This window comes from Megalobrama amblycephala, linkage group LG6, assembly GCF_018812025.1.
Source record: "Megalobrama amblycephala isolate DHTTF-2021 linkage group LG6, ASM1881202v1, whole genome shotgun sequence".
NCBI lineage: Eukaryota > Metazoa > Chordata > Actinopteri > Cypriniformes > Xenocyprididae > Megalobrama > Megalobrama amblycephala.
In genome coordinates, this window is record NC_063049.1 from 35536492 (window position 1) to 35554616 (window position 18125).

At 38.0% G+C, this 18125-nt stretch overlaps 1 protein-coding gene across 2 annotated transcripts in view; it reads right to left on the reverse strand.

Annotated features, from left to right (window-relative positions):
* The window catches only part of abca12 (ATP-binding cassette, sub-family A (ABC1), member 12), a 72887-nt gene that overhangs the window by 18068 nt on the left and 36694 nt on the right, over positions 1–18125 (reverse strand). For both annotated transcript variants that reach the window (XM_048194346.1, XM_048194345.1), the window contains 9 exons: positions 18003–18092; positions 17204–17303; positions 15685–15812; positions 8638–8725; positions 7306–7411; positions 6426–6480; positions 1961–2138; positions 1632–1747; positions 559–718 (listed from right to left, as the gene is read on the reverse strand). In XM_048194346.1, coding sequence (XP_048050303.1) covers positions 559–718; positions 1632–1747; positions 1961–2138; positions 6426–6480; positions 7306–7411; positions 8638–8725; positions 15685–15812; positions 17204–17303; positions 18003–18092 — 1021 coding nt within the window. The remainder of the gene's footprint in view (positions 1–558; positions 719–1631; positions 1748–1960; positions 2139–6425; positions 6481–7305; positions 7412–8637; positions 8726–15684; positions 15813–17203; positions 17304–18002; positions 18093–18125) is intronic.

Genomic DNA, 18125 nt, shown 5'->3' on the forward strand with positions numbered 1-18125 from the left:
ATCTGCCCCAAACTTTTGAATTATAATGTATGTCCCTACTTACTAAGGACTTTAAAAAAAAGAATGATAGTAATTAGAATTTTAGGGCAATAAATGTGCTTAAAGCTGCAGTCCACAACTTTTTTTGTGTTAAAAATGTACAAAAATTATATAATGAGAATATACAACATGAATCCATTTTCCAAACCGTGTTTTTGTCTTATCCTGAATCATTATGGTACACTTATAATAATAATAATAAGCGTTTATATTCGGACTATTTCAGACCAGACTGGAAGGACTCGCTGCACAGTATCACAGTAACTGCGTGACTCGCCATAGACATACACGGAGAAAAGTAGCTCCGGCTACAATGTTCTTCCGCAAGACGCGTGCAGTTCCGTTTATTAACCGCTAGAGGGCCAAAAATCACAGACAGCAGCTTTAATTGTCATGAAAAAATATCACAAAGCAAAAATTCTAAATGATCTTAAAATTTATTTCAGTTTTTTTTTTTTTTTGCAAAATATAATTTTCTTTTTATTTGGGGGTAAAACATCCCTCTGACTCTTCTCTTACCTGGTCATTCTGGTTAAGCTGACCCAGGAAGTAGATAATGGATGTGGAGATGATGGTGTTGATACTGATGAAGAGATTGATGCAAACGTAACCAATGAATGCCATCTCTGTATCCTTGAATAACGCAGACAGAAGATACATCCAAGGGAAGGTGGAGAAGCTGAAAAGAAAGTGACATCAATGTGATAAGTGGCAAGCTTAAAAATGTCTGAATAGAAGAATTACAACATGGAGGAAGACAAAAGAACTATAGTAAGACTTCAGCTTTGAGTTTAGCAAAGAGAAAGAGAGAGAATATATTCCACAGTTGAGCTAAGAGGCCAGAAGATAAATGAGTTCATCTATTTCCTCTTCGTGAAGCATTCTCTCTCCTCTTCAGCACCACAGAATGATCTGTTTTTTTATTCATTACTCTTGGTGATTGGGGTGGCGGGGTCAAGGAAGAGGATGTGTTTAAACTGAGGGGGTACTGTGTGTGTGTGTGTGTGTGTGTGTGTGTGTGTGTGTGTGTGTATATGTGTGTGTTCGTCGGCCTCTGTGCGTGTATTGTTAGTGGTGGAAAGTCCACACCGCTCAACTAAACAAAAGCAATTAAGCAGGTTGAAGGGAAAGTGGTCGGATTGCTGTGATGTGTGGTTATTTATGGACCGAGAGCCGGTGAGCTCACAGGCGGATGAATGCGGGCCAAGACTGCTGACTTCACACAATGAAGGGCCTCCCAAGCAGCCTGGAGCTCTGAAGCCTAAAGACTGACTGCGAGTGGCCTCACTGCTCTCCACAATGCAATTAACTGGGTGACGGAGTGTGTGAAATCGCTTCTGCAGAGCCCAGGCCTTGCAGGAAAGCTTCAAGCAGCTCTCCTCTTTCTAGCAGAGAGCCTGTGTTTACCTGAAAGATGGTGCATTAACTAAAACTTCCCCTTTGCCAATGCTGCGACGTGTAGCGTTTGCTGAATAATACATTCATGAAGCTCTAGTGCCTTGAGGACCTGTCAGCACTGAGACGTTCTAATGAGACGTCTGTCTTGTGACAGGAAAATCTCTGGTGGGAAAGGGACTCTAATGTATGCTGACCCAAATAGCACCAGCAGAAGTGTGACCGCGCCAAGGTTCTGCCTCTCCGTGAAGGCTGGGAGCTGGAACGCTGCTATCATCACCACTGAGAGGACCACGGGAACCATGTAAAGAGCCTGCAATGCAACAGAAACGACCTCGTAAATTCTGTGATATATATTTTTATTAATATTACATTAATTATATAATCTGAGTAATCGAAAATGGCACAAATGGTTATTGTGACTGCATGCAGTTCATCTAGTATTGGCATAGCTTTGCTTTTTAGATATTTTAGATCAATGCAACAGATCTAAAAGGCTGAAATCTATCAACTACTACTGAAGTACCATATCATAGAAGAAGTTGATGATCCAGTAAAAAGGTTCGCTGATGCCAGAGATCTGTTGGAGTCTCTTGGAGCCCGTGTGATGTTCCTGAACCTCATAGATGACAAAGCTGGCAGTCATGATGGAGTAGCCAGTGAGGACACAAAGCGCAACCAGGATGCTGACCAAACCGCCCACCCTTGAGTAGATCAAAAACAAAGATCTCAATATGGAGGACATGCGAGTATATGACCTCATGTGTCCATTTATATGAAATATAAAAAAATATATAAATATATATATATATATATATATATATATATATATATATATATATATATATATATATATATATATATATATATATATATATAGGTGTATTTTATAAATACATTTAGATTTCATTTTTATATTTTATGCTATATTTTATATATACATGTACTACCAGACAAACGCTTCGGATCAGATTTTATTTTTATTTATTTTTTTACATTTTGTTAAAAAAAAGTCTTTTATGCTCTTATTTGATCAAAAGTTGTGAAAACAGTCATATTGAAACATTACTACAACTAAAAATATTCTATTCTCTCTCTCTCTCTCTCTCTATCTATCTATCTATCTATCTATCTATCTATCTTTATATATATATTTTATATATATATATATATATATATATATATATATATATATATATATATATATATATATATATATATATATATATAAAAATAGAGAGAGAGATTTTTAGTTGTAGTATATATATATATATATATATATATATATATATATATATATATATATATATATATATATAAAATATAATATATAAATATAAGTATTTTAAAATATATTTTACAATGTAACTTTTTCCTGTGATGCAAAGCTGAATTTTCAGCATCATTACTCGTCTTCAGTGTCACATGATCCTTTAGAAATCATTCTAATATGCTGCTTTGCTGCTCAAGAAACATTTCTTATTATCATCAATGTTTAAATCAGTTGCTGCTTATTTTTTTATTTATTTATTTATTTATTTATTTATTGCTTAATTGTTTAAAAAAAAACTTTTACTGACCCCCAGCCTTTTAATGGTAGTTCATATTTATTAAATGTACAAATAATAGTTAGTAATAAGAACAGAAACATGTATTAATAAAGTAAATGGGTCCATAGCTGTGCATTTTATAGACACACCTGCAAAAAAAGCAGTTATTCTGTGGCAGTTGGCAAGTGCAGTGAGAGACCGATTTTAAAAGCCTGTCCTGCTGTCTTACCCTTACAAACTGCAGTTCATATTTCCAACAGTGTCACACATGAGCTTAACACTGTTCTTCAGTCAAGCCTGATGCATTTACAATGGCACCAGACACAGTGAGGAGAAAACATGAAAGCCATGAGAATTAAGATCTCTCAATCTGTGAGAATTGTGTAAGACAGAGTCAGAACGATCAAGAGTTCAGTCTCAGCAGGACACTTCTTTTTCTAGCAGTCACCAGCTGAGCTTTTGCCTTTAATGCGGCTCCTTTGCGTCCCTTCTCTGCTCCCAAGAACTCCAAAAAATATAGCAAGAATGGAGGACAAATAAGAATGAACTTATCTCAGGGAAAGACAGAAGGCTCATACCACAGAGAGTTGAGCCTGAATGCAGAAGCGAGGATCATTTTATATTCAGATAAGAAGGACTCCGTTGGTTGATAACTAAAGTCAAGAAACTACTTAGAATGTACTTGTCTACAGCTTCAGACTTTCCTGGACAATTTTGGAACTTTGTATTGCAGCTTTTCTTACTGCCTCCTAAGGTCATATTGAAACACTTTTTATTACTTTTTTAATTCAGCTATAATTCCTGAATAAGTCATTTTGATTACATTTGGTTTCGCTCACAGAAAACTTTTTCAGGCAGTTGTTGAAACTATAAAAATGATAAACCTCATGATAAAATGGTGCTAAACTATGGTTAAGAAAGTTAAAGGTGCCCTAGAATTAAATATTGAATTTATATTGGCATAGTTGAATAACAAGAGTTTCAAACTCCATTGTTTCCTTCTTCTTATATAAATCTCATTTGTTTAAAAGACCTCCGAAGAACAGGCGAATCTCAACATAACACTGACTGTTGCGTAACAGTCGGGGTGTACGCCCCCAATATTTGCATATGCCAGCCCATGATCAAGCCATTACACAAGGGCAGAATGTCTGGATGTGCACAGCTGAATCATCAGACTAGGTAAGCAAGCAAGGACAACAGCGAAAAACGGCAGATGGAGCAATAATAACTGACATGATCCATGATTACATGATATTTTTAGTGATATTTGTGAATTGTCTTTCTAAATGTTTCGTTAGCATGTTGCTAATGTACTGTTAAATGTGGTTAAAGTTACCATCGTTTATTACTGTATTCACGGAGACAAGAGCCGTCGCTATTTTCATTTTTAAACACTTGCAGTCTGTATAATGCATAAACACATCTTCATTCTTTATAAATCTCTCCAACAGTGTGTAATGTTAGCTTTAGCCACGCAGCATAGCCTCAAACTTCAAGATTCAGAATCAAATGTAATACATCCAAATAAATACTATACTTACATGATCCGATGTATGCAAGCAGCGTGCATGACGAACATCTTGTAAAGATCCATTTTGAGGGTTATATTAGCTGTGTAAACTGTGTTTATGCTGTTCAAGGCAAGCGTGAGCTCCGGGGGAGGGGGAGCACGAGAATTAAAGGGGCCGCAACCTATATATCGGTGCATAGTTAATGATGCCCCAAAATAGGCAGTTAAAAAAATTAATAAAAAAAAAATCTATGGGGTATTTTGAGTTGAAACTTCACAGACACATTCAGGGGACACCTTAGACTTATATTACATCTTTTAAAAAGAAGTTCTAGGGCACCTTTAAGATCCAGCTAGTCCTAACTAAGATGACAACTTCGAAGAACAAATTCAAAAATATGGCTGCCATCAGCCAATCAGATTTCATTAGGCATGAGACAAGTTTAACAATCACTCATTAAAATATGTTATTGAAACATAATCTTCACAGTTTTGTGATGTAATTTTGTATGCCAACCTAGAAGTTAGCATCACCCTGGTTCCCTCGACAAAAAGCACATAGGGCTTTTCTGTTGGCTTTTTGATTATTTCTGAAAATAACCTCTGAGACCAACAAAAGTTTATGATTCTTACACATTTTGTTCGTCAACATCATCTTCACAGTTGAATACAAGCCTAAATATAATCACCAGAAATAATTAAAAAAAAATATTAGGCTATAAACAAACTACATCGTGGTCGCTTGACTTCAGTGTCACCATCTCTTAAGTTTCCAACAAATATTTTAAGCTTTATTTAAATCTACAAGTTGGAAAGTTTGATTTAGAATGGTAAGAGCGTGAGTATTAATACAAGGCTTTAAAAACTGACTATAGTGAGTAAATGAGTTTTCCTGTGTTTAATGTCCCAGACAGCCATTGTGGTCCCATTTAGCTAGTAAAAGTTTAAAAAAGTGGGGTATTACAGATGTATGTCATAGAAAAAATATCTTGTGTTAACCACAGACCTTATTTCAGTCATATAGCCAAAACCCCATTAAAAAAAAACATTGACTGCAGAACGATGGAACGAGAAGTTCAAAAATGCTAAATCATTTCTGGGCTTTAGGACTCATTCCTGCAGCACTCTATTTGTACTTGCAAAAGCTGCCTGAGGCTGTTACCAATGTGGCCGCCAAGTGCTTTGACTTGCCTTAAAGGGACTTTGCTTTTGATGTAAGTATCTGGAAAGCATTATTTTCTGCTCTTTTCAGCGACTCACTGAATCTTTTTATTTTTTTTATTTTTGAGTAGCCAACCTATTTTTCATTTTACTTGCCTTCTCTGCATGTTTTTCCTCTCAGCCTAAGCCTAAGTAGCAGGCGTCAAGCCAGTCTCATCCCAGCTGTGAGACTGAAACAATTGCGCTCATTTTACAGAGCGTGTCTTTCAAATTTAGGTACGGTTGAAATTGCCCACAGTGTTCAAAATACAAGCATGTTTGGGTGGCGACGTTGAATCAATTAACCTCCGAACCACCTTCAGAGTAAACACACATTATATTGGGTTAGTAATCAATAAGCCAAGCTCAGGAAAAAAAAAAAAAAAAAAATCAAAGAGGAGTAAATACAGGAGTCAAATTACATTAGTTCAAGTGCTCCACCAGAATGAAAATGTCAGAGCAATGTTTGCATATCTTATCTAAAGCCCATCATTTGGCTGATTGCTTTCTTTTTCCCCACCACTGGGTCTGTGATTTGGTACCAGCCCAACTAATACGCTCAGTCTGTATTTGGTCCCACAGAGTACTTTATCAGCTTTAGCTGCCAGACAGAAGGACGTGTGTGTGTGTGTGTGTGTGTGTGTGTGTGTGTGTGTGTGTGTGTGTGTGTGTGTGTGTGTGTGTGTGTGTGTGTGTGTGTGTGTGTGTGTGTGTGTGTGCGCTCTTACATGACATCCTCGTCTTGCACTTGGCCAGGGTAAGGGTGGCTGGATATGGAGATAGCTGTAAAGAGAGATTTTAGCACATGAGAAAATACACACTTGCCCTGGCCAACACGTGATCAGCAATCTGCTCCTCCTATGAACCTTTGCTGAATTTATGCACTGTTTTGCCCTGAATGAGTTCACCGGCTACATTTGAATGAATGCGTCCCCCCTTTCTATTATTGACTGCTAGGATTGCATTAATCTTGCCTGGAGGCGGACAGTGAATCTCAGCCACTGGGCCAGTCTGGCAGTGTTGAAATAAGACCAGCTCTATTCCTTCATTTCAGTTCTCAGCACCTCTAATTAGCATTCAGACCACTCTTCCTTTGGGTGGGAGATAGAATAGACTTACTGCCCCCTGTCTAAGGGTAGTGGTATTACAATTTTTTGAGATTTACAATCTCAGAGGGCAAGGATGATATTTCAGCATATTGCAAAAAGGCATATTTCACATAAACCCAGTAATTATCAACATATGAAAACAAAAATAACTTTTCATTCTGTGATGGCAAAGCTGAATTTTCAGCATCCATTATTCCAGCTTTTAGTGTCACGTGATCCTTCAGAAATCATTCTAATAGGCTGATTTGGTGCTCAAAAGCATACATTTTTAGGGAAACTGATACAGATTTTTTCAGAATTTAAAATATACAAATAACAAAATGCCTTTACGGTCCCTTTTTATGTCCCTTCTGAATAAAAGTATTCATTTCTTCAAAAAAAATAAAATAAAATCTATATCCAAACTATTGAACAACAGTGTACGTGAACTTTCATAGATTCTAAGAGACAAGCAGAATCTATAAAACTTTACAAAATTAAGGAGAGAGGTTTAACTTACTATATTGTTGTCGTTTCTCAGGTGGCAAGCTGGATCTCAGGATGAAGTTGTTAAGGCTGTTGAGGTAGGCAGGCATGGTGTGGTGACCTTCTGGATTATACCAAACCTGTGTGAACACAAATATTAATACAATGCACCACAATTCCTCGATAATCACCTTGAAATTGAGGCTAAGGTTCTGTTCTAAAACATACTGAGCTGCATTGCCAGTACATAGACATAGACAGCTGCCTTTAACAGGAAAACTAACAACCTAATAAATCCTAAAATGTGTAAAAATACAATTATTACCTGAAATCATTCTAATACCTGATATTAGAATGATTTCTAAAGGATCATGTGAAACCGAAGACTGGAGTAATGACGCTGAAAATTCAGCTTTGCCATTACAGTAATAAGTTACATTCTAAAATATATTCAAATTAGAATAACAGTTATTTTCATTTGTAATAATATTAGGGCTGTCAAACGATTAATCGCGATTAATCGCATACAAAATAAAAGTTTGAGTTTGCATAATATATGTGAGTAATGTGTGTAAATAATATGTATATATAAATACACACAAATTAATGTATATATTTAAGAGAAATATGTTATTTATGTACAAAAAAAAATATTTATATATAATATATATAAACATTTTATAAAAATATAAATAAATACATATACTTGTAAATATTTCTCAAATATATACATGGATGTGTTTGTATTTATATATACATAATAATTACACACTGTACACCCACATATATTAGGCAAACTCAAACTTTTATTTTGTATGCAATTAATTGTGATTAATCGTTTGACAGCCCTGAATACTATTTTACAATATTAGTGTTTTTACTGTGTTTATGATTAAATAAATACAGCCTTGGTGACTTTTTTCAAAAACATTAAAAAAATTATAATGCTTCCAAAATTCTGACAGGTACTGTACATATTAGCTCATATAAATATTGGGTGTAAAAGTCCATTTTTAATTAGACTCAACTACTGTATTTTGGTACTAAATGAACTTTCCTCTTGCTTCATTCATCATCTTGAAAGTATTTTTTTTTTTCACTGAACACTGCATTCTTCACATAGGATGTATGCGATATTCCCTTAAAATGATGCAAAAAAGGTATCTTAGAAGGCAACATAATGATGCTGCCTACCTTTTGGAACAGCTTTCACATCAAGAGGGTGATTATGATGCATTAAAATGCTGCCTACGTGGCAGCTTACTTGGTTTTGGAACAGAGCCTGTTAGCGTCTATATAAACTGCTAGGTTGGGACAATGAGCCACTTTGCCATTGAGGCAATGTAATATCACTCATCCAAATTACCTTACTAAGGGTTCTGTTTTCTGGCACATCTAACATGTCCAGCTTAAGATCAATGGGAAGAGGCTTTCCAAAGTCCCAGCCTCCATATCTGAAACAAAGCACAAAACAGCTTACATTAGAACTTATAACTCCTGGCTGATGCAACATCTTGTTCACATGTTGTACATATTTATAATAACACTATAGTCTTCTGTAGAGCTGCTTATATCTGAATTAAACTCGTTCAATAATTGATGTACTTTACACAGTTATGAATTGAACTGAACCAACACTGAACTGACTTGAGCTGAATAATGATACTATTGTCTTTTTAGAGCTGCTTTGCAGCAGAATTTGAATTTGTCTCATATTTGAAATTTGCATCATTGATGCATATATATAAAGGTGACTTGACATTTACTGGGTGCAAATTTTCTTGTCTGCTGTTAGCAGGGGAAAACTTTTGTCAAATGCGGGACATTTATGCATTTGTGTAGGTATTTTGGTTTATGCATTCTAGGGTTGAAAGAGTGGTTTTATAGTAAACTATATAAACATATATATTAAAAAATATAAATAATACACTTGTAAATATTAGTCCATGGGCCAGACGAGATGTCGGTACCACTCAAGGTGGCAAAGGTTGCTTATACTTTTTGAAAAGATACATGTCTGTAGTTAACATTTTTGTATGATAACCCTTCTGGATTCACAGCTAAATTAGTGTTATCAGCTGTTAAAGTTACACTCCCCCATTGAAAAAACACGTTTTTGACACAGGTGCATACCTTGTTATTGACCTTTATTAAAGACACATTTACATATTTTATGTTGTTATGTTTGGTATCATTTTAAAGGGGACAGTCTGAGCTTTCATTCAAGTCCTTTTATGAACACTTTGGAAAAGTACAGCCTACCCTGGAGCTCATCAAACTTTTAATCACACATATTTTCCTGCCATTTCCGCCTAAGTCATCTTTTGTCTTTTAATCCTGTGGCATCAGGGAGCATCAGAGATACAAAATGTGAACACTGTAATACTGACATGACTCTAAGGATTCAGAAAATGTATAATTTCCTCATATTATCTCATTTTGATGGGGTGGTTTTCAGCCTTATATCAGACATGGCGGGTTTTTTTTTTTTTTTTTTTTGAAAAAAGAAGTCAAAATAGTAAGCAGACCAAAGTCAGTGAGATTGATTCACACTCATTTTATATTTGTTGAAAGAATGGCAATAATTTCACAATCATTTTACAACTATGAACAACCAACAATAAAGTTTACATTTGTCAGGTATTGTGCAAACACCATTGTATGTACATTGGTAATAATACAAACAAAATCTAAAACTTTATGATAATAATAATAATAACAATATCAACCTTCAGAACATCAGCAGGACTCTTCACTCAAACAGGTCATCACTTTCTTCATCTGATTCCCCAAGTTCAAATTTGGGCTGTGGATCATCAGCTTGTTTTTGATTGCTGCAGGTTTGCAATCTACACATATCTGTGCAGGACAGTCCATTTGACAGGCATGTGCAATCTGGAAGTTTACATGAACGCACACACTTGCAAGAAAGCAGCTCCAACACCATTTCTGGTGCAGGTGCAGAACGCATCCAATGAATGGCCAACTTGCCATCATTGATGGTCCAACCATGCAGAGTTGGGCTTGGCACCACAGGTGAAGTTTGTAAACAGCTCTTCCAGATTGCTGCTTGATAGTTTGACCGTTGAACATGCATGTAAAGACAGTCTCTACATGGTGGCAGCTGGCTAGACTCAATTGCTCCCCTTTTGGCACGGAACAGCTGGTGACGTAGTTCATTGACTTTACCTGTGCTCTTATTAGCGGTGTACATGCAACAGGTAAACTGTTCAATTTTCTGGAAAAGATCCTCTGTTACATTCCAAGACTTCCCCAGTTGACTGAAGGTGTCTTGGTATGAGGTGTCCTTTTTCAGCATCTTCAGGGCTTTCAACTTCCCTTGACCAGCAAATGCACTGACCGTATCACAGCCTGTGAATGCATGTAGACCAATTAGGCTATCACACATGCCATATCCAATTGAGCCTACCAGTTTAGTGATGTCAACAAAACGGGTACGATTCTGTGTTCCACATTTTTGATAAATAGGACAGGTGATATCTTTCTGGAATGCAAGACAAAGCACCATGACATCAGTGTCCTCAGCTGTGATGATTACGGACTTTGAGCCTGCATTAGATGCATGCAATGCATGCAGCAGCAAACGTGTGTCAGCTTCCTCGTGTGTCGAGTGCAACTCTGTTACTTCCTCACACTTCTCCTTTGTCAGCTTGTAACAAGTTTCTTCACAGGTCATGTACAGAGTTTTGCCATGCAGCAATTGTCTGTATTGTGGATGCTTCCATTCTGCCACTAGAAACTTGATTAGGCTGTTCTTGTTGGAGGAACTACAAAGGAATTTCCGCCACTGTCTCACATAGTGCCCACCTACAAGGTTCTTGTGCTGGAGAGCGGAGTCTGCACCCCGGTTTACTCGTTCAGCATCTTTGATGGAAGTTTGGTGATAGACATCAAAAACAACATCTAGTCTCTCACTTTTCTCACCTTCTTGCAGGACCGACAGCAACGCTGACTTTGCCACCTGTGCAAAGGTTCTGTTGTCGCCATTCATTTTTTGAATAAGGCTCATCCCATCAATGATGCAAGCAGATGGTGTTGGGATGTGTTCTGCTGGAGAGACATTCTTTTCGAGTTCTCTAGCAAGTGCAGCCTTGTTGGTTTTTCGTAAGGTGCCATCAGTGTTGGCGAGTGCCCATGGCAGCGGGCCAAGGGGGTGAGAGAGAACATCCTTCATATTAACATTTCTGCTTTCAGCTACAAGGATCATGTGGCTAAACAGATTTCTATCGGCCTTGAGAACAACATCTTGTCCTTTCTTTCCATGAGATCTTTTTGTGTTGATGTTGGAGAATGTTTTGAGGCCTTGTTTGGTCATCTTGTCAAGGAATTTTAAAGATGTTGGGTCCTCTTCTAGTCTTGATTGTCTAAATATCTGGTAAGCCTCTTCCCCGATCTCAGAGGCTCTCAGGAGATCCCTGGTCACATCAGGAGGAGCAATGGAGCCAGTTGAGAGGCTAACCAAATCAATGCCATTGGGGGCCATAGGATTGAGCCAGTTATTTTCCATAAGGTCAACGAGAGACTTGACATCCTTCTCATCTCTGATGATCCGTGAAGCCTGTAGATCTTGATGGGACAGCTTGGAGCTGCCTTGACCTATCAGGTCTCTCAGCTGTCTGAGGAACAAAGATCTGTATTCAGCCATTAGGTAATATTTGGTCACAGCTCCTGGCTTCAAACTGAATCCTTTTGTACCTCCAGCTGTCTGGGTGTCTTTGTTTACAGTTTCCTCTATGGCTTGGTCAACAGGGATTCGACCAAAGGTATTGGTGGAGCCCATCTGTACAGAGAAACAACCTTCCATGAATTCTTTGAACACATCTGGGTGTGTGGAGGGCAGTTGCAACATTTGAGCATAGTAGTAGGGAAGGTAGCGTGCATAATTTATTCTGTCATATGCGAAGCACCAAGGAATCATCGCTCGAATGCTCGCCAAGTGAAGAATCCAGTCTCCCTCTCTCGATGCCCTTATGAGCCCCAACAAGATTTCCACCATGTCCAAGTAAGACATCCAGAATGCAGAAAGACTGCCATTTCCATTTCTGAGAAACTCGCAGTATACTTCGAAAAGCTCCATGATGCGTGTACAAGGGCTGCTCTCAAGGACCTCCTTCAAAGCATCCTCTGAAACCTCTTCCCTGAGGGTAAGAATTGACTTCTGTGTTTCCTCGAGGTAACCTCTGCTGGTTGGGTGGTTATCTTCCAACCAGGCCAGGAAACCATTCCATGCTAGCCGCATGAATGCCTCATACAGAAGCTTATGTAGTCGCACAGCCCTGTTGTACTTGCGACCATCCAATACACCAGCAACAGAACCTTCTGCTACAACACCAGATTCAATGCAGAGGTCTCGGAGTCCAGCGTCTTCAAAACGCTTCCCTAGTATTCCCAACATTGTGCAAATTGTGTGGAATACACCAATGTCTGGGAATGATGTTTTGGAACTCACTGTGTTTCCATCCAATCTCAACAGCCTTTGCATAAAGAGCTTGGTCGAAGACACAAACAATCTTTTTCAGGCCTAACTGTTGCATGATCTTTAATGACTGGTTGAGCACCTCTTTGACTGTAGCCATTTGTGTTGCTGGAGCATTGATTGTGGGCAGGTAGCCTATATTGTTGGGGATGACCACCAATTTGTCTCGCGTTAGGATGTTGAAGCCTGTCCAGCTGCTGATTGGCTGTTCTTCTTGTTGTGGCAAGCGTGCAAGCACCCAAATAAGGTTCTTTTTTCGAGCAAGCTGAGTATTGGCTGCAGTATTGATGTCTGCACATTTGCTTTGTGGCGGACCCACTCGTTGTCCAGCATTGTAAGAAGGCAACATTGTTGCAGGTGCACTGATGCTCCGTTGCTTTGTTTTGGAAACAGCTGGCTTGGGTTGGACAGCATCTTGGTCAGATTTCTTTGCTTGCACAGCTATCCCATTCACTCTATGGGATGTTCCCATACCACTGACTGTTTCCTCCAAGCGATCAATGTTGTCCCAGGCTAAAGTAGTGAATAGGCCAGGATGGATGTTAGTGGGCAAAGCTATATCACTTTCAGTGGAAATGAGTTTTTGGAGACAGAGGGCTGTGTCAATCTCCTCCAGCTGTGAATAAGACACACAGTGACCGAGCCTGTTTAAGATGTTTATCAGCTCTACATTGCCTGTTAATGACTTGACACTAAATGGGAGAATGATATGCTTAGAGGGTTTTACACTTCCACATGTCACTGCATATACTATATCTTGACCAAACGATTGCACAAGCCGCTGAACTCTCTGCGTTGCATGAAGAACATCATGACAACCTGTGAGTAGATAACAAAGGAAAACGCTAAGTGACTCTGGAATGGTAGGGCATTCTTCTTCTGATTTAACATCAGGTGGCCAGGACTGAGGAACATCTTGTTCCTTGATGTCTGCTCTCAAATGTATGGCTACTCTTGCTACAGCATCTTTGTCTTTAATTTTCAGGTTGTGGTTTTCTTTGACAAGTTCCCTCATGGACAAATTATCTGGATAGAGCAGGAGTTTTCCATTATCGTCAGGGATGATGTGGAGTGCTCCACCAAACTCATGCTCAAGCTTTCGCCGTATGTGCTTTTTGGTTGCATTTTTGACGTGGATGATTCCTTTGGATTCCATTGAAGCAGTCAGTCTGGAAGTTAGATCAGTCATAGACATCACTTTAGGGTTGGCAAAAAGCTCCACCCTGATGAACTGAAATAGTTCATCAAATGATGATTGTACAGCAGCATCATACTGGGCTTCAACATCATCACATTCATCACAGGCTGACACATTTTTAGGGATGTCTTCTTTTGTGTACAATCTGTAACAAGATCTGTGGTAGTGTCCCTCTGCTGCTACAAGGTCTCTACTTACAATAGCCAGTATTCTACTGTCCATTTTTTTTGTGGCTACACTTCGTATCTTTTCATCAGCTCGAAGTTCTCTACACTGTACCACTTTTTCCCTTTTATTTTGTCCTTTTACATATTTGTCAGTTTTTTGACAAAATATGCACTCCTCGCTGTAAGTCCTACATGTTGATGAGACATGTCTAGCTTCTCTTTTAGATTCTTTCTTTTTATTAGAGCCACTAGCACTTTGTTTCTCTTTTTCAAGAATGCCATCAAGAAGTTTCTTCATAGTGAAGATACTGCGACACTTTCTGTGGTAATAAAGTATTGGAATCTTTCCCTCAGGAAGGTCTTCTACCATTTCTAAAATTGGTGCGTGGTTCCGTATCTGAGCTGCCCTGAGCAGAGTTTTCCAGGAGTCAACTCCTTGTAGTGAAACCAACTTATCTTTATCATCAGAGCAGTGGATGATACACTCCATTTTTGGCTCTGGACTGTCATTTGCTTCCTTGCTGGTTGCCATATTAACTGTTATCTTTGGCTTTACAGAAATAAAGCTTACCTAACTGACATAGGTTGACGTGTTGACTCTCATTGTGCCTAACTGTCAACTAACCATCAAATATTAAACCCTACAGATCTGGTACAGCATTCTGGGAGCATAAGCATGACCTTAAACATTCTGTAACCAAAGAAACCATTCCTCACACAACAAGCATACTTTTTGTTACTGTCTGAAGCAAAGATTCTAGAGCAGAGTTCTGAAGCCCAGGCAACATATCAAACAGAAGTGGTCAGACAGTACTGACCAGACCAGCAATATCAAATTCAAATCACAGAGTTCATAAGATGGTTGAGTACAAATGAAAGTCAGAGGCCAATGGGATTAAAACCTCAGAGTTTGGCAAAACTAGTTTTCTTCAAAAAACGCCATGTCTGATATAAGGCACAAGTCATCCCATCAGAATGAGATAATACATGGAAATTATACATTTTCTGAATCCTTAGAGTCATGTCAGTATTACAGTGTTCACATTTTGTATCTCTGATGCTCCCTGATGCCACAGGATTAAAAGACAAAAGATGACTTAGGCGGAAATGGCAGGAAAATGTGTGTGATTAAAAGTTTGATGAGCTCCAGGGTAGGCTGTACTTTTCCAAAGTGTTCATAAAAGGACTTGAATGAAAGCTCAGAATGTCCCCTTTAAAATGATACCAAACATAACAACATAAAATATGTAAATGTGTCTTTAATAAAGGTCAATAACAAGGTATGCACCTGTGTCAAAAACATGTTTTTTCAATGGGGGAGTGTAACTTTAACAGCTGATAACACTAATTTAGCTGTGACTCCAGAAGGGTTATCATACAAAAATGTTAACTACAGACATGTATCTTTTCAAAAAGTATAAGCAACCTTTGCCACCTTGAGTGGTACCGACATCTCGTCTGGCCCATGGACTATTCTGAATTTATGACATAAAAGAATTACCTTTTGAAATTAGTTTAATGCTGTTAAGTGACATGTGTAAGCAAATTCACCTGTTTCTGATGAAGTCATTCGCAGTGGCCAGCAGGTAGTTCTCTATGTTGATGCCCGTCAGGTTGTAGACAATCTGGGATGATGGATTTCTTATGTGAGGTGGTTCATAACCTGGTGCAGGACACGACTGAAAGGGACAGGAAAGTGAGTGATATTCTAAAATTCTGAATTTAACAATTTGCTCCCTGTCAGTTTGAGAGTAGATGCCCCACAGGAAGTTGATTTGAAATAACAGGAAGAGGAATTTACTTAATTACAAGAAAATAACAAGTAAATGACAAAAATTAACAGGCACACAACAGAAAATTGCATTAGCCCAACTCAAGTTTGGTACCAAAAAACATTATTAACTGCATAATTAAGTTAACTAATCATGTCCGTTTACGCTCTGATATGTAATTGTTTTTCCTCAGTGGACATATTTCCCTAAAGTAGGTTAAATTCCTTTAAATAAGTTGGTTACACAGTGTAATTAAAGTACTAAATTAAGAGTTAAATTAAAGTACTAAGTACTATTAATTAACTACATGTACTTACTATGGAGTTACAGTTAGGGTTTGGTTTAGGGTTAGTTACTTGTAATTATGCATAATTTACTGTTATTACTATAGCAAGTACAAGTATTAACATGTAATTAAGGCACTGTAAAATAAAGTGTTACCAATATGTTAAACTAAGTTAAATACTACGGAGCCCCTAAAGGAACATGGCGGTGGAAAAACAATATGAGATGGGAGGAAAAATAATATGTCAATGCTTTGGCGTTCTCTCACAAATGTTTTGCGTTCCCCCAAGAAACTTTGCGTTCGCTTGCATGACGTTTTGCGTTCGTTTGCATGACGTTTTGTATTTCCCTGAGAAACTTTGCATCCGCTCACAAAACCTTTTGAGCTCTTTGCGAGGGAACACAAAGCTTCTTGTTGGAACGCAAAACATTTGTGAGAGAACGCAAAAGCATTGAAATATTTTTTCTTCCATCTCATATGTTTTCCTTCACCATGTCTCTTTAGTGGCTCCATAGAATACTGTGGAACAAGCCAAAAAACAATTTTAATTTCCATACAGTGGAATGTTTGTAATGTTTCATTTCCATCCACACTGTTTTCATTTAATTTTTTGTTTATTTTTTGTTTAAAAACTTATAAAAAAATATAAATTCTGATAATATGGAATCATCCAAAAAATTAAGTGTTCTTGATTTTTATGATTTTTAAAAAGTATTATTTTAATGATGAATTTCTATTTTAAAGATGAAATTCCATGTTTTTAATTCCTTACATTTGAATGTTGATTTTGCATTCCATTTGCTGCCTTGATTCAAAGTCAAAGGAACTGAATTTAAAAGGCATCCTCAAATCAATTCTGAAGGGCGCGCAACCCTGCTGTGATCAACAATCACCTTCACGCTATCAAAACACTAATGATCTTTATCAATATTTAAACAGTGAGAGATCCACATCATTGAGGATAAGTGATAATGTTGTTTGTGTTATGATGGTTATGCTCTGTTTGACCCACCTGCACTTGGTTGCTACACTTGCAGGTGGTAAATGTAGCAGAGCTGTTGCCTCTGGAGATCCACGTCTGAGGTCCTGTAGGAGGTCTCTCTTTGCAAACCCTGCCAAAAATTAAATGTTTTCTTGTATTAAAAAAGAAGAAGAAAACAATAGTCTAAATGCAGTACGCAGTGTGATGATTATTTTGAAGGTATCAGTGATAAAGTGTTAGGAAAATCGATTCTTTAAACATGAAATGCATGAGAAATGCAAACGATCCCTGGGTGAATCTCACAAAAACGTGCACGTGATGTTATTTTCTGAGATTTACGCCCCTATACAGAAGCATTATTATAAGCTCTTACAGAGGAATTACAAAAGGCAGAGCTTTCAGATGTGTGGGTGAAAGAGAGAAATAGAAAAACAAGAAAGCAAGAGAGTGTTATGAGCGAGTTACAGAGAGAGGAAAAAGAGTAAGATGAGAAGAGATGGGAAAAAAGCGTGATAAAAAACAGTGATAGAAAACTAAAAGTGGCACATTAGTGTGATGAAATTGAACAGGAACGCGAGAAGACCCACTGATACAAGCGGACAGAGTATCAGAGTCCCAGGGCTCAGCTAAGGAGATGGCGACCAGAGCTTAAGAACAGACCTGCGAAGATCAGAGAGGCGAAAATCATAGCCGGCGAAATGAAAGCCATTTGCAGTGGCAGGTGAGCTGATGCTGATACTCATGGCTTATAGCGGCCTGCAGTCTGATTACTGAGCTCAGAGTGCTGAACTGCACAGAGGATCACTACGACATATGGATGATTACTTACGAATCTGTGGGGTCTCTCATGCAGATGTGGTCAATGCCTGGATAGGACATCATGCTATCTACAAGACTGCTGGTGGTGGGATTCTGATTACTGTGGAGAGAATGTGCAACGGCAATGTTATGA